This window comes from Rhincodon typus, chromosome 33 (genome assembly GCF_021869965.1).
Source record: "Rhincodon typus isolate 14 chromosome 33, sRhiTyp1.1, whole genome shotgun sequence".
Lineage (NCBI taxonomy): Eukaryota > Metazoa > Chordata > Chondrichthyes > Orectolobiformes > Rhincodontidae > Rhincodon > Rhincodon typus.
Genome location: NC_063364.1, coordinates 21871471 through 21895973, shown reverse-complemented (window position 1 = coordinate 21895973; position 24503 = coordinate 21871471). Strand labels below are relative to the sequence as shown.

The 24503-nt window shown below is 36.7% G+C and overlaps 1 protein-coding gene across 1 annotated transcript in view; it reads right to left on the bottom strand.

The window, feature by feature from the left end:
* Positions 1 to 24503, bottom strand: part of igdcc4 (immunoglobulin superfamily, DCC subclass, member 4) — a 115781-nt gene that overhangs the window by 18136 nt on the left and 73142 nt on the right. Inside the window, exons 5-13 of the mRNA XM_020534145.2 lie at positions 23523 to 23657; positions 19956 to 20111; positions 19091 to 19501; positions 17944 to 18108; positions 17163 to 17300; positions 12640 to 12810; positions 10767 to 10997; positions 3429 to 3536; positions 2972 to 3146 (exon numbers count right to left, since the gene is read on the bottom strand). Coding sequence (XP_020389734.2) covers positions 2972 to 3146; positions 3429 to 3536; positions 10767 to 10997; positions 12640 to 12810; positions 17163 to 17300; positions 17944 to 18108; positions 19091 to 19501; positions 19956 to 20111; positions 23523 to 23657 — 1690 coding nt within the window. The remainder of the gene's footprint in view (positions 1 to 2971; positions 3147 to 3428; positions 3537 to 10766; positions 10998 to 12639; positions 12811 to 17162; positions 17301 to 17943; positions 18109 to 19090; positions 19502 to 19955; positions 20112 to 23522; positions 23658 to 24503) is intronic.

The following is a 24503-nucleotide window of genomic DNA, read 5'->3' as shown; positions in this document are numbered from 1 at the left end:
AGAAGCCAGTACACATGCACAAGCAGGTTCAGGAACAGCATCTTCATGGCTGTTATCAGACTGATGAATGGACCCTCTAGCGTCAAACAATTCTGATCTTGCTAACGTTAATCTCACCTAGCACATGCCCTGCGCAACGTAACCTGTATGCCTCTGTCTAAGTCTTTTTGATCTGTACATCCTTTGCTTACTACGATCTGCCTGTACTGTTTGTAAACAATGCTTTTCGCTATTTGGTACATGTGACAATAAATAAATATGTTTTCGTGATGTTTGCAATTTGGTTATCGTGATGGCCACAGAACATAGGTTTATTACACAAAAGAGATGAACAAAACTATACATTGAAGAGAGTTAGAAAGATCTTAACATAAACATCAAAACAAAATTTAATCTGTTTCCCAACACAGTCCATTATAGAGACTCAGCTCTCTCTGTCTGTTTAATCGGCTTTCCTCAGTTTTTCACTTGAGCTGTAGGGACAATTTTACAATTCCTTTCTAGTCTGACGGCATGAACCTCATAATTTTGATGGGCTAAACTTTCTCAGTTCTAACAATTTGAAGATTTCTATCCAAACTCTGTTGGCTTGGAAATTCCGTAGACTAGAAGCACAGTGGTTGACTGTGATTTTTAAAAACTAATCGCAATGGAATAAAGATGAGGCATCTGCACATCTCTTGGTATTACTGCATATGGAATATGGTGACAACAGCAGTTAGGCATAGGCAAATCCTAAAGCTGACTATGACCAGCTCATGTCATTGGCTGCACTCTGTGCATGTACCAGCAGCTATTTCGGTGTTCAGAGTATTTCTCTTATTTCGTATTATATATTTATAATAGAGGCCATTTATCTCTTTACTCAACTTGGGAATAAGCTATCATGTAGATCTGCATGACTCAATATCAACACCAGCTAACAGTAATGACATCACTTATTTTTTCCAGAACTGTGGAATGCATAAAGAAGAAAAAGAGCTAGACACTCAAACAACCATATAGGAACATGTACAAAGGCCACATTCTTCAGCCATGTGGAGTACACAACATTCAAAAATAATCTTTATAGGTTCCAAACCTCAGTAGGAATCATGAGAAAACACACCATCCAAAACTGTACTTCATATATATCAGAATAGAACTTGTTTTCTCTTTAAATTCCGTTAAAAGCAGACATATTACTTGAAAGGAGTCTGCTACTTCTGCAACAAACATCTTAGAATTTTAATCCTTAGCCAAATCTTCATGGATGCATCTTGGGCATGTCGATTGTATAAATGAGTGGACTCCTACCTTCAGTTCCAACCCCTCTCACTACACACAAATTCACAAATAATACTTTCAACAAGACTATATTGATAGTGTTAAGAATCACTTTATATTATGTAAATATGACAAGTTCCTTTATGATTCAACATCTGAAAGGACAGCGAAACAGAAGATATGTTATATATTGTTTGTAAAATTCTACATTAGACTAGGAACTAAAGTTATGTTTTCTTATTTTTTATTGGACGTGGGCATCATCAACAAGGCCTATGTTTGTTGGTCACCCTAGAATGCCCTTGCACTGAGCTTCTTCCTATAGCAATTCAGTGGGTAGTTAATAGTCAACCACATAATAGTCAGCCTGGACTCAAAAATAGGCCAGACCAGGTGAGGATGACAGATTGCCTACCCTCAAGGACAATAGTAAACCACGTGTTTTTACAACAATTGATTATAGTTTCATGGTCACCATTACTGTGACTTGTAATGAATTCCTGATTTATTACATTCAAAATCTACGAGCTATCATGGTTGAATTTGAATCCCTGGCCCCAGAGCACTGGCCTGGGCCTCTGGATTACTAGTCCAGTGACATTATTACTATGCCACTATCTCACATTGTTGAGTGCATCAGTAGGGAATATTTTTACAGCTGCATCTGAATTAAGCATGGAACACATAAGAGAACCAGTAGGAATTGATCTGCAGTGGGAACCCAGGTTTCTTCTGCTGCAAGCAGCTAATGGAATTAAACTGATCAATTTTTGAAAAATATGAACACTAAGGTTGACTATTAAAACACAGAACCCATATCAACATATTATGGTGGCAGTGGTGGGATTTAAACACATGCCTTTGAGGAAAATCAAGCTTAATCAAACCAGAATGAAAGGATCATCATTCCACTCTAAAACTGCAATGACTCATTAGCACTGGCAGGACAAAAGTTTTCAATAAGCTCAACGGCAGAAATAGTTATGGGAATGTGAAACTGGATGTTGATCTCAGGGTTGAGGAAGATATGTCCACAAGCCTATCTTTTAAAGGCAACTTTGCAAAGAAAATAGAACATACTAGGTAGAACACACAATTTTAGACATAGAAACAAAAGGGGCCGTGAATATCAGGAGGCCTTGAAAGAAACTAATGAGTGAGTAAAGCAAAGTCAAAATGCTGACTGATCTGAAAGAAGATTTGAAACCGCGAGATCTACACAATTAGGCCGTGATAGAGCAAACCAAAATACTGAAGTGCTGCAGTAGAGTCCCATGCCCTGAGAGAGAAGGTAAATGTAGCTGCTTATAAGCCACTGACAAATCTGTAAGATGATCATGAAACACCATGCTGGACAAAGAAGGTGTACAAATTTGAAGCAAGTGGTCCAAATAGGTGGGGTCACAGCGGCTACAACAACCTTTATCTAGAGGAATTTGAATCTGACAGTGACCAAAAAGATAGCAGCAACAAGCATGTTGCCACTGGGACAGTATTAAACGGATAAGAGTTCTTATTCCTTGAAGCTTGAAGTGTGACTATTCAAATAGCCCAGAATCCATTTCAACTTATCAAGGCTATTTATCTATATTTGGAAATTAATTGAGAAAAGGAATTTCAGTCATTATTTAGGATCTTGACTATACTTTAACTATTCATCTGTAATCAATTGCAACCTATTTAGGAAATAGTTACTTGAATTCACCTTGTGAAATACGTCACAAGAGAAGCATTCTTGAGCCCTGATGGACTGCAACGCACAGTATAATTTGCAATTTGGACTGTAGTGAATGGTGGTCGGGTCCAGTGTAACCAAATTGCCCTGGAACTGTTGGATTCTGCACGGAGCTGGGTTGGAGGTGGTAGCACTACTGGGAGATCTGAAAAAGAGAGATGTAATCACAAATATTGTATTTTACATTCCAATTTTGTATCTGGTTATAGATGGTTTAAGGGTTACAAGTTTAACAGATTACAGAACTATAGAAAACACTGCAAAACATTGTACGTGAGAAATGAAAATTCCACATAAACATTGCTTTTGAACAATGAGAAAATTACAAATCCTTGGGCTATGGGTTAGGGCACTCTTGGCCTTGCTTGATATGGTCAATAGCACACTCTGAAACAGTTAGCATAAGCATTCTCATTATGGTGCTCACCCAAGGTCACAGCAGGTGCTTTTTCAGTTTTTCCTTTCCATATTGCTGCATATCCATCATCTTGTTTGTTGAATGCAATCAACTTAATTTCGTAAAGTCGGTCTGAAACTAAATGAGGAAAAAGATAAATCCAGTAAATATTTTCTGAAGAGACAAACAAGAGGATCTTGCCACTTTAACAATTTATGATAACATAATCAATACAATTGAACATAGTTTTTCCCAGTCATTTTAATGTGGCAATCTTTCAACTGAAGGAAACTAGTTCATAATATACAGACATAGATTCAGAGATGTAATAGTACAATTTAAGTACATCTTTGGGTCAAATGTAAGGACTTCACACTTAAGCATTAGTCACACGTGAATGGTTTCGTGCCTGAATTAAGGAAACATATTCATTTGCTATTGGGCCACTTCCACTCTTCTACTTTGAACGCTCTCACGTCTTCTACTGCCTGACTATTCACTGCAGCAACAGCGAAAGAGCCAACGAACACTTGCTAAAGGCAGCAGTTGTGGCTGATAATGGAATAAAGGGTCCCACAACTATAATACAGATGAGCAAGAGGAGGCCATAAGGCCCACAGAGCCTGCTCCACCACTCCATGAGGTCACACTGACCACTTAACTTGTCTTTATTTCTTGGCAGCCTCTTTGCATCCTCTTCTTACTTTCATAGATTATATCCGGCCCTCATCTATATTATTGATATAGATCATTAATAACTAAGGCCCAAGAATTTGTCCTTTGGCACGGCACTCTATTAGCTACACTTTGTCATCTTGAAAACGGTCTATTTATTTCTTCTGTTTTCTACTGACTAGTCAGTCAACGCTAGTATATTACCTGAAATTTTAAGAATCATAATCATGAACAGCAAGCTTTTCAAATGCTTTCTGAAAACCACATATATTATGTTTACTGGTTCTCCTGGATCTGCTCTGCTGGTTACGTCCTCTAATAAGGAAATTGTGTTTGACAAGCCTATGACAGAATCCAGACTAACTTGACCTTATGATCTGTGGATCATATATTTATTTCAGGTTCTGAAGCTGAACGTTAAGGGGGATATGGAAGATCTTAATCAGCTGTTACTCTTGTTACTATTGCTTTGTTTCAAGAAAGTCAATGCTCTGAATAGATTTTGACAATTAGGCTTAATTATAACAAGATCCATTTTAAAATATTCTTGAAGTACTAGACTTGCTAGAAATGTCACCATTTGCATTCATCACAGTGCTACAAAGTTGAAGCTCCAATGCACCTTTAGAAATTGCTGTTGTTATCATTTCATGGTGTACAAATAAGAATTGAAACCAAGTTCATTTATGGTAACAATTTATTGGGGGATGAACTGCACCTGTTTTGGTAGTAGAATTGGATGCAAAACATAGCAGTTTTGGAATGGGAATGCATGTGTCTAATATGGGAATGTATGTGTCTAATATATGAATGCATTAATTTCGCTGCTAAATGTTCACAGGCCACTTTTACACTCTTCAGTCAGAGGTAGAAACAACAATGACATTGTCAATGATGAAATTACTGATTTAAGAACAGACCCCCTTTCACGAATTAGTCATGACAGGAGTAGACAAGACATTGGGCCTACCTTGCTGAAAATTGTTCAGCAGTTTTGCAACAACCAACAAATGCTATGTTTCCAGAAAGTTTCCCTCCCCCGCCTCCAAAAATTCACTTTCTCATGGAACCAGAAAGTGCGGGATTGTTCCCTGAATCCACAGGAGTTATAATCAACATCCTCCTTCTCCCTTTACAAACAACTCTCAGAACTTAACTGAGGTCACTACCACCAAGGTAGATGTTCCAAAATACGTTCCTCCCTTGGGGCAAGCTGCCTGTGCACGAAGCTTAATGAGTTGCAGATTAGGCCTGAAGAGCAATTTCTCCCTAGCTTTGCATCTCCTGTTTTTCCCTTTGGATGGGGGTTGGGAATGAAGAAAGAGAGCAAGAGAGCAAGAAGTGTTGTCTCTAAAATGCCAAATCCAGGATCAACAATCAGCTTCCACTGGTTTTTAATCCATCATCTCCATTCCAATCATGTTGTACAAATACTGTATATTAGTTATAGCTACTTTAATATACAACTCAGATTTGGGGCATTCTGCTAATGATCCAAACTAAATTAAAAGTGAGCTAAGAAAACTCTTCCTCTACACCAATTTTTGCAGTATAATAACAAAAATAAAGCATTTTGCATTTCATTGCTGAACTTAATTTTATGAAGTAGAAGTGAAATTGTGGCCTGATGAAAGCAGCTGGTATTACCTTCATTTGTGCTCTCAGCCAATAAGGATCTATTCAAGTGCACTGAAGCAGGAGGAACATGCATTGTTGAAAAAGCTAGCAAAATATGATACAATTTCTTGTTATCACACTGAGTGGTGCATCAAGTTCAATTGTAATATTGTAATGAAAGAAAGAAACTCATTTCAAATAAAACCAAATATAGGAAGCATGTTTACACCATTAATCCAGAGTAGGATGTTAATATTTCAGCTTTCAGAACTGCAGAATACCTAAGATTTTATATTTTATTTGCAATAAAGTAAACTCAAATATCAAATCTCAATATTGCTTTTAATTCTATGTATGATATTTAATTTCTCAGATAAAAATAATCAGAATTTTGCAAACTATCAAAGGTGTTCTAAACCAGTTGAGAAATTAAATTTGCTCTATTAGACACAAATGGTACAAGTATTAAAGAATGTGTCACATATTAAATGATGTAGGATTGGAAACTCAATGAAGTTGTGGAAGATTTCATCTCATGGTGTTGCTATTGTAAAGCGAGACTGCAGCTAACTTCAATGTAGTGTCACTGCAGTGTCTTAAAACAGAACCAGCATACTAATAAGATGCATGAAACAGGACAAATGCATGTTGGCTTTGCATTTCAACAACCATGCTGACTAGGGCTTCCATGAACATTTGAAATTATTGAGAAATAAATATCATGATAATTCTGATTCACCATTTGATACGAGTTTTGAGAATCCCCCATTAATTTTCTTGCTTGTTGCTCACTGCAAACTTCAGGAGATTAACCATTAATTTCTGCAGACTTCAGGACAATCTGGGAGGGTTCAAAACCTGTTGTAAGGTCCAACAACATACTAAACAAATCAGATTCAATTTTCAAATTGTTCATTAGAGATAAGGTTATTGTAATCTAGATAAATATGGTCAACATAATAATGATTCAATCCCATTGATAGATTTTTAAAAAATTGTCTGCTCATTTTTGGAATTAGATATTTTAAATTGAAATGTAAGTGCGTTGATCAAACACTTTCAATTCCAAAATTCCAGACTGTCAAATTAAAATTCAATAAAGATTGCACACAGCCAACTCAACTGAAAACAGGGAAAGCTCAAATTCAGAAAAAAATAACTAAGCATTTCAGTTTGGAGTGTGCACACCAGAATGTTCCATAATTCCATCCATCCTCCCATAAAGCTGATCTAATACATGATGAGAGTTCCACATCTGAAATTCTGTAAGAAGGAACTAAGTCCTTGTGAGAGAAATATATCGCTAGAAAATATAGCAAACAAAATGTGGTGTTATTACACAGTACTGACATGGACTAATACAGAATGTTGAGGTATAGGTCTTATGCTCCCTCTTGTGCTCCTGGTAGGAACATGACATTACAGTTTTATAACTCCTGTGATGATGTTCTGGTCTGGAAAGCATCACCAATCATATTAAATTTTTTCAACATGAAAGAAGCTTTGTCACAGAATACACCATCAATTAATCCACTAATCAGTTTGGTTTCAGTAACATAACTGATTCAAAAACAATATTAAAAAAAATCAGATTTGCGCTCCCCTAAGGACGTTTAAGTTATTATATTGCTAAAAATGCTTAGAAATCTAATCTGCAGTGAACAATTTTTGCAAGTTAGATCCAAATAAGTAAAGTATTTATAGAGATACGTCCCTCCATAGACTGAAAACAGAATAGCCATTACTCCAGAAGAGATCAAGGAACTGTGTTGAGAAGATGGATATTGCTTCTGGAGAAATCCAAAATGAATAACTTATAAATTAAGGTGGCATGTGTTTACCCAGATGTAATAAAACTTGCGCATTGTTCTTTACAACTCTAACAAAGAAACTGATTTATTAAAAGACTAGTTGTGTGCAATTACGTGATTTTCCAGATGGGTCTGAGCACAGATCAGCTTTGTTTTGACAAATAAGACATCAAATATATCAACATGAAAGACAAATCAAATGTGTGAGAGTCTAGAATCCAAACCAAATAAGTATTGCTGATTAAGAACACAGTAGCATATAACCTGCAAACATTATTGGACTCTCTGCAGTACTATGGACATATATTAATATGCAAAATCCTGAAATAGCTGTTACTGCTTTTTTTTAAGCTTCTGAGTAATAGCACAAGGATAATTTGGATAGAAAAGTTGCATAAGGAACTCTTCAAACAGTGGTGAGAAACACAATTACCCATGATTTGTCACCTCTTCATCCATGAGAACACAAAAATCTGAATGCAACTGTTTCCTTCAGGAGAAAATATTCATTTATATGATGTTGCTAACTTATTGTAATTCAAATTTTTGTCAATTTCCATAATTTAGCAAGAATTCAAAATGTATGTTACTCCAGGAATGAATTATCAAAAGTTTTCATCTTCAGCATTGAAACAGCAATGAATGACTGTGCTATCAGACTAGCGAAAATGCTTGTCAAGGAGGAAAGAATCCTCTATTTCCCACAAAGAATCTGGTGCAGCTGAGACGTGTCCGAATGCAAAATCATGCAATTTAGTTTTGGGAAAAAGCAGACACTACAGTAAATTAGTGGGCAGGAGGTAATATTTTATAAATGTGTACTCTGTACATCCATCACAGCTGTAAGGGGACCACACAATGATCTAGATGTTAGATTATTTTTATCTTCCTATCACAACATGTCACGTACCCAAGAGGAACTGGTGGGCTCTTACACATTGCACATAGTTCTATTCACTCTTTGATACAAGGTGGCCTCAACAAGCTTGCAGGGATTTGGTTGCATTGCTAAACATGAAATACACAAGATCTTTATGGAGTGACATCTTTGGGGAATGCTGATGCACCACCTACTGGCACTATGGCATATATGCAACACACGTAGTTGACCTCAGATTACTTCAATCACATACTCACTCATGTGCTTCTTAGAACACAACATCTGTAAATACAGGCATACGCTAAGTCTCTACTGTCAGCTGTTATCCTCAAATTTTCATTCTTTCTACATATACAGTAGTAGGCAAGGCATTTAGTGTATGTAGTATAAGACCATAAGACACAGGAGCAGAAATTAGGCCATTCGGCCCATCGGGTCTGCACTAGCATTCCATCATGGCTGATATGCTTCTGAACCCTATTCTCCCACGTTCTCCCCACAACCCTTGATCCCCTATCCATCTCTGTCATAAATAGACTCAATGACCTGGCTTCCATAGCCTTCCATAGATTCACCACTCTGGATGAAGAAATTTCTCCTTATCTCCGTTCTAAAGGGACTTCACTTTATTCTAAGGCTGTGCCTCTAAGGGCCCTAGTCTCTCCTACCAATGGAAACGTTTTCTCAACGTCTACTCTGTCCAGGCCGTTCAGTATTCTGTAAGTTTCAATTAGATCCTCCCTCGTCCTTTTAAATTCTGAAGAGTATAGACCTAGAGTCCTCAAATGTTCCTCATGTGTTAAGCCTTTCATTCCTTGAAATGTGAATACTGCATACAAATGTTATTTGCAATAAGCATAAGTTGCCAAAAAAAATTTTATTTATTAAAGTGAGAAACACCGATAAAACCATTCATGCTCAGCAACTAGGAATGTTGAGATCAGAGCTTTTTCCTTCGACACCTAAATATAAATATTTTCAATAATATTTAATAAGAGATGCATTTTTACTGTAATTTTCCACTCTGGGATGAAAGCTCTGAATGATAAAAGCAGTACTTACTGTCATCTTCAACTCTCTGTTCCATTTACTAGCTGTTTCCACACTTGCTCCCCCATACTGTACATCAAGTCTATTACTTAATGTTCACTCAATGTTTATAGTCCTTTTTCTTAAAAATCAAAGCATTAAAGAAGAGTGTAAAGTAGGAATCCTATTTATGTTAAAAAATGTGAACATCTATAATGCATGCCAGTTGCTGACTGATCACAGTGCTTGACCTCCAGTGAGGGAAGGCTACATACAAGATACTATGTCCAGGGGAAAACAATGATACTCTTTGAGTGTTGCTTCATGTACCATAACGTTCACACTCACTAATGTGATAATGCAGTGGACAATAATGACATGTCTGAAATACCCTAATAAATGAATATAACTGGTAGATGAAATAAAATTATTAAGTTTCTAACAGGCTAAATTAAAGAAATGAGTAGAAATAAAGCCAAAACACAAATTTCTGACAGGTGAATGGCACAGCCTCAGAGTGAAGGGACAGCTGAGATGAGGAGGAATTTCTTCAGCCATAGGGTGATGAATCTGTAGAACCCATGGCCTCCACAGCCTTCTGTGGGCAAAGTTATTCAATATATTTAATCAGAAATAGATAGTTTCTGGATTGGTAAGGAGATCAAGGGGTACAGGGAGAAAGGAAGGGAATGGAGTTGAGAAACATTTTAGCCATAATCAAATGGCGGAGCGGACACGATAGGCCAAATGGCCTAATTCTGCTCCTCTGCCTTATGATCAAAGAAATAAGCAGGTCTGTACAGCCAGATTTTCAATCACTCAAAATTCATCCACTGAACGGTTATAAATTGGGCCGCTGGCATCATCTATTATCTAACAATAGAAAGAACTACAAAAGCTGTAAATAAGAAACAAAAACAGAAATTGCTGGAAAAGTTGAGCAGGTCTGGCAGCATCTGTGGAAAGAAATCAGAGTAAACATTTTGGGTCGAGTGACCCTTCCTCAGAACAGTTCTTAGCAATTTCTGTTTTTGTTATCATCTATTATCTGTTGGAAGCATTTTACAAATATTTTTTCCCCTTGTGAAGCAGACTGCTCAGGCTTGACATCATCAGTACCAAAACCAAATCTTTTTACTGGCATGCCATATATATTTGTATTGCATATTTTAGTGTCAAGGAACATGTAGCTTTAGGCACTGAAACACTTAAGCTAAGCAATATACTAGCTATGCAAATAGCCTCACTATTGAGGAATCATAAGCAATGATTCAACCAGTGGCATTATTTCTATTTGCCAACACTGTTCTTCCATTCCATGATACCACTATCAAAATTCTGGTTACTCTCACTTACCTAATCCAGTAATTTCATATTGCTTCACTTTTCTTCTAAGTCGTATTGGTCCTTTTGTCCAGTGTTCATCTCTATTTGTTTCATTTAATTCTTTGCTCAAATCTTCTACATCTGTTTTTCTGTAATAAAGCTTGTAACCCTGGATCTGGACTTGATTAGATGGTGGCTGCCATGTGACCAGCAGAGAGTCTACTTTTGCCTTCACCTTCATTTCTGTTGGAGCAAAGGGAACTAGAGCAAAGAAGAACAGGTCACTGTTACAATTACTTAAACTATTATCGGATAATGTTCTAGCCTCTCTGAACAGGACATCATCCAAAATCAAGTTCTATTAACCCATCACCCAGTGCTGACTGACCTACAATGATTCAGGTTAAACCACACATTAATTATAAAGTCTTGTTATTGTTTTCAATCCAATCGATGGTCTCAGGCTATCCCATCTCTGTCATCTCCTCCAGCCTTATCTACAGCCCTAAGATATTGGTGGTCCTCCAATTCTGGGCTTAAGCATTTCCAATTTAATTGTTTCAATTTTGGTGGCCATGCCTTCAGCTATCAAGGACCCAGTCTCTTTAATTCCTTCCCTAAATCTGTATGTTATGTATGACTACTGTAATATACAATTTAAAACCTGACTCTGTGACCAAATTTTTGATTTTCAGCCCTAGTATAATGTTGCTTGGTGCAAAATTTTGTTTGACAATACTTTTCAAGTGCTTTAGAGTATTTTATTATGTTAATGGGGCTGTATAAATGCAAGTTGTTGCTGTTATAAGTGACAGGATATATATGGTTTTATTCTGAAATTTCTAATGAGAAATTGTGATGAAAGGCATCTGATTTACATATACTATCATGTTTAGGGTTGTAGAGATGTTGGTCACTTTTGTGAATGTTTAAAAATAACCAAGTGAATCAGTCTTTCTGGACCATGAATCAATTCATTGTGTGTCAGACAGCAGAGAACCCCGGACTGTTAATAGGAAATGGTTTGTATTATGTTGAGTTTACGATAGGGAATGCAAACATCGAGGGCCATTATTTTTCGTAATCAAGGATTAATTTTTGACTTAGGAAACCTAGACATTTAACCTTGAGTAACTTACTGATCAGGAATGATTAATTGGAAACCCACAGATTATTAAAAGACTGAGAAAGTATAAGCTTTCAGTCTTGCGATCGTTCATGTGAGATGACATCATAGTTGACAGCAAACTATTGAGAAGAATCAGTTGAGTTAAAGATTTGAGATAGAGGGCCACTTTCTTTGGATGTGAAATTGTAAAATGATTGTGTTGGGAAATAGATTAGATTATTTTTATTCATTCATGAGATATGGGCCTACATTTGTTATGCATCCCCAGCTGCCGTAGAAAAGGTGGTGGTGAGCTGCTTTCTTGAACTGCTGAAGTCTGTTTCTTAAGATCTTTCAAACTGTGTTCTTTATTAAAATAGCTTGGTTTGTTTATTTTGTGTAGCTAACTTCTGTTCTATTGTCAAAAGAAAATATGCAACATTGTGTGCTTCCGTTTCAGTAAATGATCACTATGTTAAAATACAAAGAAAGATCTATCGCGCCAGGTTTCATTCTGGGATATGACTTGTGCAGTAATAATATCAGCAGCTATCATAACAATATGATTAATGAATGCACCGATAGGTAGTATGTGCCAATTTCTAATTAACAAGATGCCACGTACAATGTACTTTAAACAGTAATGGATAGTACACTTATTCTGTGGTTGACAATAAAGAACAACTTTACACCAGTTATGCTGTGAGAAATAAACAATGGAAAATATAAACACACTGCTTAAAAAAAAAATCACCTTTGAATCAATCTGCTAATCTAAAAAGAAATCATTCTTACCCATTATTAGCTTATTTCGTTCAGGGATTAGGTGCCGGGTCCATTCTGATGGTGCACCATATCCTATAGTGGTGCTTGCTGCAATCCGAACTTTGTACATTTTCTTTGATTGTACAATAGGAAGCATAACTTGTGTCTCATTTCCATCAACTTCGATTGAATAAATTTGATCTGTTACACAAACAGAGGTAAATCCTATTAACTGTGGATGAATAAAAATAGAAAGTCTGAATTTGCAACTTAGGCTCAAGAGTTTTACAAACTAGAATTCTTCACATTTCCATATATATATTGCATATGTATATTTCTGCAACTAAGAACTGAACTAAGAAAATAAATTAATTTGCACCACAAATTAAGCATTCTGTTCCTGAAGGGTTAAATATCAGGTCCAGGAGTTTGGATAATGTTTACATGGAAAACTGAATATTCCATATAATTTTTTTTCTTGTTCATCCTTGTTCACCCAAACATGTTCATCATCTGATGTATATGGTAGCGTTCCAGCAGGCGACTGTCAGACATTTCTGTTGAGAATAGGACAGGATACTGCAAATCAATGAGTTTGGATAAATGTTAACTTGGCATTTCCTCTCCTTGTGTTTTCTCACACCTTCAAGGGTTTTCTTTTTTATTTGTTTTCGTCAGGTACTGTGGTCCTGGACGGGTTTCCCTCAGTGACTTGAATACTGACTTGAAGTCAATATCAGGGAGGCTGTGGAGTGCTCATATCACTAGACCAATAATGCAGAACTATGTTCTGTATTAAAATAGTTTGCTTTGTTTATTTTGTGTAACAAACCTCTATCTATTGTCAATGTAAATCTGCAAACTTCTATGCTCTGGGCACATGAATTTGAATCCCACCGTGTTAGCTGATGAAACTTGAATTCATTAAATGAAACTGGAATAAAAAGCTGACCTAATGATAACTATGTAACCCCGATCAGTGTTGATCGTCATAAAGCCTGTCCTTTATTAGTTATTAATGTCCTTTAGAGAAAAGGTTTAGAAATCTTCCATCCTAACCTGACTCCAGACCCATGACAATGTTGATTCTTAACTGCCCTCTGGCAATTAGGGCTGGCAATAAACTTTGGCCCTACCATCAATGCCTTCATCCCCAAGAACAAATAATTTTTAACAATCAATTTCTTAAAAGTAGAGCCTTCAGCGTGTCCTTGTACCATTTACTTTGACCACCATAAAACACACTAAAGTCTCAAGCTCTCCACAGAAGATTCATTTGGTAAGCAAGCATAAGGCATTCTGGCTCAATGACGAGACCAATTCAGTTGTGTCTGTCTCAATGTAGTGTGGATGCTTGGCAAGCAGCCTCAGGTGAGCACCTCAGTGTCTGATAATTTGTAAAAACCGAAAGAACTGCAGACGCTGTAAATCAGAAACAAAACCAGAAACTGCGAGAAAAGCTCAGCAGATCTGACAGAAGCTGTGGAGAGAAATCAGACGTCACATTTCAGGTTCAGCAACCATTTCTCAGAACCGATGGTAGCTAGAGCGAATAAAATAAAAAGTGAATTGGTCTCGTCATTGAGCTGGAATGCCTCATGCTTGCTTAACAAATCCATGCTGACTCTCCCTGATTATTCAGTGTCTCTCCAGGTGCAGATATATTCTGTATGACAGAATTCTTTCTGATAACCTCCCCACCGGATAGGTTGATCTGACTGGTCTATAACTTCCTGGTTTCTCTCTTCCTCCCTATTTTGCAATGTAAAGACATTTATTGGGCAAAAATAAATTGTTGTCAGTAAATGTGAAGGAGCCAAGTGTCTTTGTGGTTACTGCTCAACCGCTAAATTGTCAGAAACACAATTCTTATCTCAATATGATTGCTGCTTTTAGGATTTAGCATCTAGTACATCTACCACACAAGGTGAAGTTTAGCATCTTATCTGCTTGAGCTAACAATGATACAAGTGTAGAATTCTAGCTCACACTGTAAAAGTAGCCAACTATGCAACTACATCTTGGTGTAATGGAACGGACAACTTGGCAAGGCAATCCTGAACTAAACATCAAATAACTTATGATGTTAATACTGAAAAGTTATGCATTGGTTTATCAAAGTTCACATTCTGAAAAGATCACTAAAGTATCTCCATTACAATTCTAAAAGCTCTAAATACCCTGTTCCCTCTATAAGTTAATATTAAATATGGCTGTCAGGTTCACTGTCCAACTCATCCTGCAAGGTAAAATGATATGTAGATCATGTAAATTGTAAAACAGCTTTTACGCCATATGCTTTAATTATTGTAATGAAGTTACATTAACAGAATATGTTTGCTCCTTTCTAGACCAGCATTTATTACAAATCCCTGGTTGCCTTTAAAAAGGTGGTGCTGAGGTGCTTTCTTGAACTGCTGCACTTCATTAGTGTAGGTAGATCCATAATGGCTTTAGGGAGGATGTTCCAATATTTTGACCCAGCATCAGCATTATAGTTCCAAGCCAGCACGGTGTGACAGAAACTTGTAGGTGGTGGTACTCCCATGTGATCTGCTACCCTTGACAGTGTAGTTGATACAGTTTGTAGGTTTAGAAGATGCAGTCAAAGGAGCCTTGTTAAGTTGTTGTACTGCATCTTTTAGATGGTACACTGCTGCTACTGTGCTAGTGGTGCAGAGAGCAAATATTGAACATCCAACCAAGTAGGCTGTATTGTCTTGTATCATGTCAAGTTTCTTGACTGTGTTGACTGTACCCATCAGGCCACTGACTTGTGCCTTTTAGATTGTGCACAGGTTTTCAGGAGTCAGGAGGTGGATTACTCACCACAGAATTCCTAGCTTCTCATTTGTTCTCTTAGCCACATTGTTTATATGGTTGGCCTAGTTTAGCTTTTGGTCAATGGTAACCCCTAGGATGTTAACAGCGGGGATGGATTAATAGTCAAAAAGTCCATAGCTAAAATAGCTAAAAGTCAAGATCCAATAGTCAGTTTCTCTCTTTTTAGTGATGGTCACTGACTGTCACTTAGGTGGCATGAATGTTACTTCCCTAACAGGTTTCCTTGGCCATGTTTGACTTGATTTGATGGTACTTGGGATATTTTGTCCATTTAGTGGGTAGAAGAAACGCAGCACATCCTGCTTGGTGTTGTCACACATTAGTTGGGAAACCACGTTATGAATCTATCAGTGTATCAACTGATGTGAAGAGGGGATCTACCCAAAACCTGCAGCATAATTCAAATATTAGTGTCGAGATTCTCCAAGTAAGTTTCAATGCACTTCAACATAGTGGGCAGCACAGTTCAAAGTCCAGATGACGCTCACAATTGTTTTTATCATGTTCTCAGTATTTTGCCTTAATCAGTGAGAGTAATGTTGTAATCCCTAGAAGGGAATGCAGAATTAAACTAGCAACACAGAGCAGTCAAAACAAGATAATTAGTTTAGTAGCATAGAACTGAAGGGATAAGAAATGAAGCTAATTAAACAAAAAAAAAAAAATCACTCTGGGATTGCATTGTTATCGTGCACCCAAGCTTATAATCTGGGGGCCTGAATTAATAACTTGAAAACACAATTTCAAATCCTGCCATGGTAGCTGGGGAATTTATAATCAATTAATCTGAAACTAAAAAATGGAATTCGTAATTGTAACTGTGAAAGCACAGAACTGTAGTTAAAAACTCATCTAGTTCACTAATTGCTCTTTCAGCAAGGAAATCTGCCACTTTATTCAGACTGGCCTATACATGACTTCAAAACCATGCTGAACTTCGTTTCACTGGCACATGCTGGCGTTCAAGTAACAAGGATTATGTCACCAAATTCTACTGTAACATAGCTATGTGACGAAAAGTCTTCACTTGTATGCATTATTGGGAGAAGTTGTGAATTTTGGGATTTGTTACTTAGTCGTAATGTTGGCCTCTTTTAAGTGCCAAATACTATGATATAGCATTAAGACATAAACTGAAGTTATGATTAGGAGGGTGGTCAGGTCACCAGGTGTTTCAGGGCCTTCCACCAAAATCTAGAAGTCATTGTTAGCAGTTGGAAGGGATGTCAAGACTCTAAAGCTGATTGGCTAGATTGTTGTGGTGAAGCTACAAATGTTCTTCACATTGGTTAAGCGTTGCAAATACTCGGTTAGAATTTGTTAGTTGTGCTAACAAAGCTGCATATAGCTGGAATAGGTGTTGCAAAACTAACTGCAAAAAGAATATACAAATAACGGTACATCACTGAGGGACTGTCATTTGCCAAGTGATAGCATTTGTCACAGGATGCCTGGGATACAGCTGTTGGGGCAGAGTGTTAGGAATGGTCACTTGTTAGAAAGTTAGCATTTGTTCTGGATACTGGCAGTTGACAGGGTTTAGGGCTCATTGTAAGAATCAAGTTAAGTAATTATCAGATTGTGGAATAATGAAGAATTTAGCAATTGGGGTATGGTAATTAGTAAGTAATCAAAATAAACACTTTATGTTTTCAAACAGAATGTGTGTGACAGAATTCTGACAAGTCAATCAAGGAAGCACTACATACCTTCTTTCAACGTGCAGTAATCAACGCGATATTTTGTTATTTTACCATTGCTGAGCTCTGGAGAAAGAGGAAGCCAGGATGCCCGTATATTAGACAAGGTGGGAATCGATAAGGACAACTGAGGAGCAGTACTTGGGACTGTTGACAAATTCAAAGAAAGTGTAATGACAATTAGAATATCAGGCTTTAAGGCATACATTCACAGAATATATTCAAAGTCAAAGTCAAAGACTAAATAAACAGTTTCCACATTCACTTCAGTATAGTTGAATACATCAAAGCCAGTCCTCAGGGCAATGGTACGACCTCTCCAGGTACAGGCAAAGGAAACCTCAACACCTAAGAGATCATTTAACAGAAGTCCACAATACACACCAATGAATGGCAGTTTGGAATAAGTAAATGGATAATATGCTAAGTTTATTCATATTCCTTCAAATAGTCTATTAAATAGGCTTGGGTTCCCTCTCAAAATCTGGGTCAGTCCTGAATTATCAGTAAATAAAGGCACACATATAATGGACCAATTCATCACCACTTCTCCTTTCATCTGCATGATTCTGTACTTACGTAACCATGCTGCATTTTAGTAATCTGAGGAAGTAGTCCTTATTTGAAGGGAGAGGCCTACATATTCCAAGTAAGTGCCTTATTATAGTTTGGATACAGGTAATTTTTATACATGAACCTTTTAACACCCTGACAGGATCACAACATTGGATATGATAAATGTTGATTATTTTAAGAAGAACAACTTAAATACATCACCCGTAGTCCTTACCATCTTCCATAGTTTGCACAATCACAGAACGAGAGGTCCGACTGGCACCAAGTTGGGAGTAAGCAACAACATAAAAGGTATAATTAGTGTTTGGTTGCAAGTCTTTTACTTGAAGGTCTGTAGTGTCATTATTCACTGCAAACTGGTATTCAACATTGTTTGTACCTGCAGGAAAAAGACCATGTAGCCAGGGATTGCACTGATCAATGAGGAACAGCAAATACTATAACACAAATGAACTATACTACTGAATTGCATTTGAACTACTCGAGGGTCAGTTTGTAATTTGATTTAGCATGAACCTGTGAAATACATGAACCTTACAGTAAATTGTTAAATACACTGAACAGAAATAGGAAGGGATGTGGATGAAACATTTCATTCATCAAAATGACATTTTTTTTAAGCATATCTACCATGTTGATGATTGACTCTATTTAAATATTACATGTGAACCTAACGATGTTTTAATTTTCCAAAAAAAGTCTTTTTTTTTCCATTATTTCTTTTTACTTCTCCCAACATCCTTACATCTAAAAAATTCAACCAGTTGCTCTATTGTATTAAGTTACCACACATGATCAGGGCTTTTAGATCCGCATAAATATAGCCAATATCGTAACTGTTAGCTTTATCATTCCTATAGCACTATGTGCTCTGAATTCCATGACAGTTAAAATAAACACAATTACTACTACTATAATTGATAGATATTGTTTATTGTTAACTACACACAAGATAGCTTCTTGACATGAATAGCCCATTGCAGTAAGTACGCTTCTATTCCATTGTTTAACAGGTATATTTTGCAGAATGTGTGAACGTTTGTTATACAAAGCAGTGTTTATTTGGACAAAACAATATATCTATTGAAGCACTTTATTCTTCAAACATGGCTCTCTTTTCTTCTGCCATCCAAGAATATCCTTTTAGCATTACAAACTGGCACTTGTAGCAATCTAACAGCAGAGCTAACTAACAAAGAGCACCCTATGCCTGATAATCTACCTGCAAGCTTAATGTAACCTTTAAAATGCCCCAGAAGAACAATAATCTAAGAACTAGTTCGCTAGTTTCAGAAAAGTTAATTCTATAACTTGACTGTTTTATGCACAGATCAAACACCAAACAAATTTTGAGCACTTACCTACTGCCTTTTGATAGTGAAGGGAAAATCCAATAATCTGTTCACTGTTGTGTTCTGGGCGCTCCCAGGACACCAAGATCGAAGTACTTGATAAAGGTGTAGCAGACACGCTTTTGGGAGCACTCGGCAAACCCTCTCGAATTGTCACAGCAAGTTTGGCTGTAGTGCATGCCATTCCAAGACTATTCTCTGCAATACACTGGTAGTAAGCAGCATCCTCCAGCCCAATTTGATTAATCACTAAACTGCCACTGTTCTGGATCTTCACGCGTCCATTAGGCATTATGTCCTCTCCGTTTTTCAGCCAGCGAATTCTAGGAGTGGGTTCACCATCAGATTTACAGGCAAATCTAGCAGTGCTTGCTCGAATGCGAGAGATTGTCTCAGGAAATTGTGTAATCATTGGTGGGGCTGAAAAAAATGAATGGAATTTCATAAACTTCTTCCAAACACTGGAGTTAGAAATGTTACCGTTCCATCCTAGATTCACAAAGTAATCTTTCTTTCTAAAGTTTCCAATGTCAAAATGGCAGCACTAACTCAAATGTTCATTTATGTATAGAACTCTTGAAGAAGATGGGGAACATAAGTGGTTAAAAAACATGATTGTATTTTTCAGTAACATGTTTTACAATTTTTAAAACACTAAAGTTTCAAAATAGGCTTCATCTAACAGAATGGGAACTTATTAGAATGGATTGTAAAATTAAATTTAAATAACAGCTTTCTTTAGCACATAATGAGTATATTTATGTACATCAACTCACATGTATTCGACATTGGGCTAATATGGTTTTCATATTTCATACAACTGAAATTAAATTGTTCTTTACATAATAACATAGAAATGCAAACACAAACAAACCCAGCACTCGTAACTTGGCAGCAGCAGTGACAAATTGTCGCGTCCGGGGTTTATTTGCACGGCAGACATATACGCCAGAATGATATTGCTGTGCATGTGCAATCATAAGGTTTGCCCTTCCAACTATGATGACATCTGTAGCAACAGGTTTACCATCTACACAAAAAAATTGTAGTAGGTCAGTTACTGAGAAAGCAGTTTATTCAACAGCTTGTTGGAATAAGCTATTGCAATAGACAACAACAATCAATCGCTAATTCCAAATATCTGACATCATACAAGATTACATGAGGTATTAAAACCAGTCAGTGCATTTAAAGTTTTGATATGTTCAGCCAGAAATTATGACAAAAAGTATTAGAGGGCTGAGAAAAGCTCCCTTCTCCCAGGTGGCAACTGACAGCATGAAACAAATTTTTTCTTTCCCCCCACCATAACCACAAAAAGAAAAATTCATCTATCATGATCATACTCAAATCACCACCTCATGTCATCAAATAGTTACATACTACGAATAAAATTAAATTACTTTTGGACTGTATAACTGTTACTCAGGCAGTGAAAAATATTGCTGAAAATCACTGCAACATTCCAATAATTCTCCAATAAGCATCACATTTTTTAATCTTTAGGACACAAACTTCATAATGGAAGTATTTGAAAAGATAGCTGGCCAAGGAAATACAGAATTCCACAGACTTGACTGCAATCTCACGATAACCAAATGGTATCGGCCTCTACTTCATTCATGTCAATTGTAAGAAGGCAATTATTTACTGGACATAAAATTTGCATTTGCATCCATGTTTTGTGTGTAATTAAATAATACATAAAAATAGGATGCAGAGTTGTCTTGTTGCATTTACTCTAGTGAGCACCAATATCTTCAAAACAGTTGTATTTAAGCATCATTCTTTACAAAACAGATGGCGTATACCTTTTAACTGGCAGATTCTAAAAATATCACCTGTCAGCAAGCAATAAATAACTTTATTTTTCTGGGCACAATTTTTAGGGAGAAGTACACAGTTATCAGCAGCTATGCAATATCAGACATGATTTTACAAATCAGGAACTCAGCTGACAAGACTGTTTGCAGAGTCAGGTTAATTTTCAATGTCTTGACTTTTGACTGGCTGGACGAAGGCTGTGTAACTGGCCTTTGACCAAATAAACAAATTAATAAAATGTTTCTCCCTGGATGGGTGCACAGAGTAATGTACTAGTGTTGAGGTAATCAGTATTAAACAGTACATAATTTAAGCCACTGGAGGTCTCAAATGAGCACTATAAATCCCCCAGTAAAGGCAAAAAGTGAGAACTCTATTCTTGTAAATCATTAAACCTTTTCTGCACTTTATATTTGTAACTGAAAAGATTATCTTCTCAATCTTGTTTTAGCTGCATATTATTCCAAGTGCCATTTTTATCATAGTAAAAGTTTTGCTACCGTATTGTTTATTCTGTACTTGATTTGGAACACAATCATAAATGTTTTTGATTCCCTGAAAGCATGTTAATAATTGCGGGAACATTTTGTGAATGTCAGGATTTGAATGGTCAAGAATACCTAACGTGTTTGAAAAATCAGTGTTGCAGAGAATAACCTGGAGTATGAACATTATGGATTAAGAGAGCTACACACAGCAATTTATAGTTCTATTCAGAGTATAGCATGTAACACTAAAAGGCTATAGCTTTAGTAAGAATAAGCAAAGCCCTGCGGCAAGGTGATGTGTATCACAGCTTCTCAAAAAAATTGAACATGCTGATATAAGGTCTGCAGAAAACTCTATGCCAATCTTTGAATGAAGCTGTTCTCCATGTGCTGGAAAATTCAAATTAAGATTATAATGTTTTCTGTTAACAAATCACTCAACTCATCTCAACTTTGCTCAATGATAATAAAGTCACAGATATGCCTTTTGCAGCATATTGTTCTTTGCCAACAAAGTGCTTCATAATCCGCTACCTATTTTCTCTTGTCTGCTGCCCCATTATTTCTGAAGGATTCTAAAATAATTTTTAAACAACCTGTTTGGACATGTTGGAACACAATGCCGGTGCAGGTGGGACTTGAACCTGGACCTTTTAGCCCAGAGGTAGGGATATCACCAGTATACCACAAAAAGACCCCTCTTAGAGACTTTATGCTGACTTTCTCTATCCCATTAAATAGATATTTTTAATCATCCCTATAACTTGTTCAGACATGTTATGACAAACCTTTGGAGCAGGTGGGACTTGAACTTATTGCCTTGTGGTAGGGACACTTCCATTGCCGCACAAAACCTCCAACCCATTAAGCATCATTTACTTAAAAGGACCCATCTATGCAACTAAAAAGTCTTACCTTATTTGTTAAAAACCAAAAGAATTGCAGATACTGTATATCAGGAACAAAGACAGAAGTTACTGGAAAAGTTCATCAGGTCTGGCAGCATCTGTGAAGAAAAATCAGCGTTAACGTTTCGGGTCTGGTGACTTTTCCTCAGTTCTGAAACGTTAAGTCTGATTTTTCTTCACAGATGCTGCCAGACCGGCTGAGCTTTTCCAGCAACTTGTTTTTGTTCCTGATTTGTTTAAATTAAATACATACAAATGGGGGATGATTGTTTGAGCGTATTAAAGAAATTACCATTTAAGGGCTTGTCAACTTGTTAATTTGTTATTTTGATTAGTGTTTGCTTTAAAGAATATAATGAGACACTCGCCCTTTAAGGAATTTCTAATTAATTAATTTGATCATTTGTTTTTCGTTTGCTCCTTTAAGGTGATTTCCTCAAAATTGTATAAAGAGATACTTATTGAAATTGGTGAGATGAGTAAGTTAGGAGTTCTTCACTCATCATGCTTCGCTCTGAATTAATCAATTTTGATTTAAGATTGTCTTCTGATCTCCCACTTCCATGAAGTTTGGTTTCTGATCTCTTACTTTAACTGACTGTTGGAAGTCAGTAACACTCCATAACAAACAGATCTGTAGGTCATACCTAGTGTGCAATCTGAGCATAACAGTGCACTGTTTGAATATGCGAGATTTTACAAAGCCATTCTGATTTAGTCACGCCTCCTTATCCACGAGGGATCCGTTCCCGAGAATCCCCGAGTGCGAAGCTCGTTTAAAATAGATTTAAAATCATGGATACGCAATTTCTTTCCTGCAGATGTCGATTTTTGTTGGTACTTATTTTTTGGCATGATAGGCAAATTCACAATTCGTGATTTCGTGGAAACAGAGGACACAGTTTCTCTAGCAATTTCTGTAATTATTACAGTACATTGATCTGAATGAATCAGCACATCTGTCTAATATTTTGTAAACCTGATGGGCTGGGGGTAGGAATAGAGAAGATAAAGAAAATTTTTAACTAGAATGGGAATGATACTTAAAGGAAAATGATAAGCTATGGAAACCAGAGGCGTTGAGATATGAATGGTGTATGTACCGCTCAATGTCACAACCAGCTGTACTGCTCTAATCTTAAACATAGCTGTCATTAAGTAAGGCCTCAACCTGCTTCACAAATTGACTTTATTTCTGTTGTATTTTTAATTTCAACTCACCCTCACGAATCCAGGAAACAAATGGTGTTGGATCAGCATATGCTAAGCACTCCATAATGGCAGTTTGACCAGCAATAACAGTTACATTCTTTGGGTGGGCAATGATGACTACATCTGTAGGGACAGATTTAAATCCTAAAATAAAAAGATAGTTGGATTCATCAAAAAGACCAACAAAAGAATTCCAAATTATCTTTTAGGTAAAACAAATTAAGAACTTAATTAATTGATATAGATACAATGATCTACCTTTTTCAAATATCTGTAAAAATGCATACATTTCCTCTCCCAAAACCTCCATCAAAAGTTATTATATTGTGCATCATTGCATACATCAACATTTTTAAACCTGCTCAGCATTCTTACGAGTGCTTGCAGATTTTTAAATCCCCTTGTGTTATCACTTATCACGTCTGTTCTCCCAAACGCCACTTGCAAATGCCTCAATTTGCCTTAGAACACAAAAACCATTAATGCATTTTTTAAATTTATGGTCTGTATCTCTACAAGCATCAATTACATGAAATATTTCACAGGTACCACAAAACCTTTCCCCAAAGTCAATTAAGCTGCAATTCCCATTGTCTGTCAAACTGGAAAATTGCCATTTTTCTGCTGTTAAACATTGGATCAGTACTAGCACTTTGCATAAATATGGCTTTCTGAAGGACTAAAGTTTAGCTCTTGAGAAAATCCATTAGCTCTCACTGATTGTTCCTGCTATTCTCTGGAACCCAACACTACAGCAAAATGCACGCCCAGATTGCCTCCTCCTTCCTCAGGAGAAAAAACAACAAAACTTTTTTTTCATTCTGCAAAGGGATGATCAGGTATTACTTCTGTGCAGCACAATTATTCTTTCCAAATAATTCCTTGAAGACCACTTTCCTTTAAGCATCCACAACTTTAGAAGTGCGTATTCTCACATAAGCTATCAGCATTGTATACCTCACATCCATTGATCTATGTACACATATATAT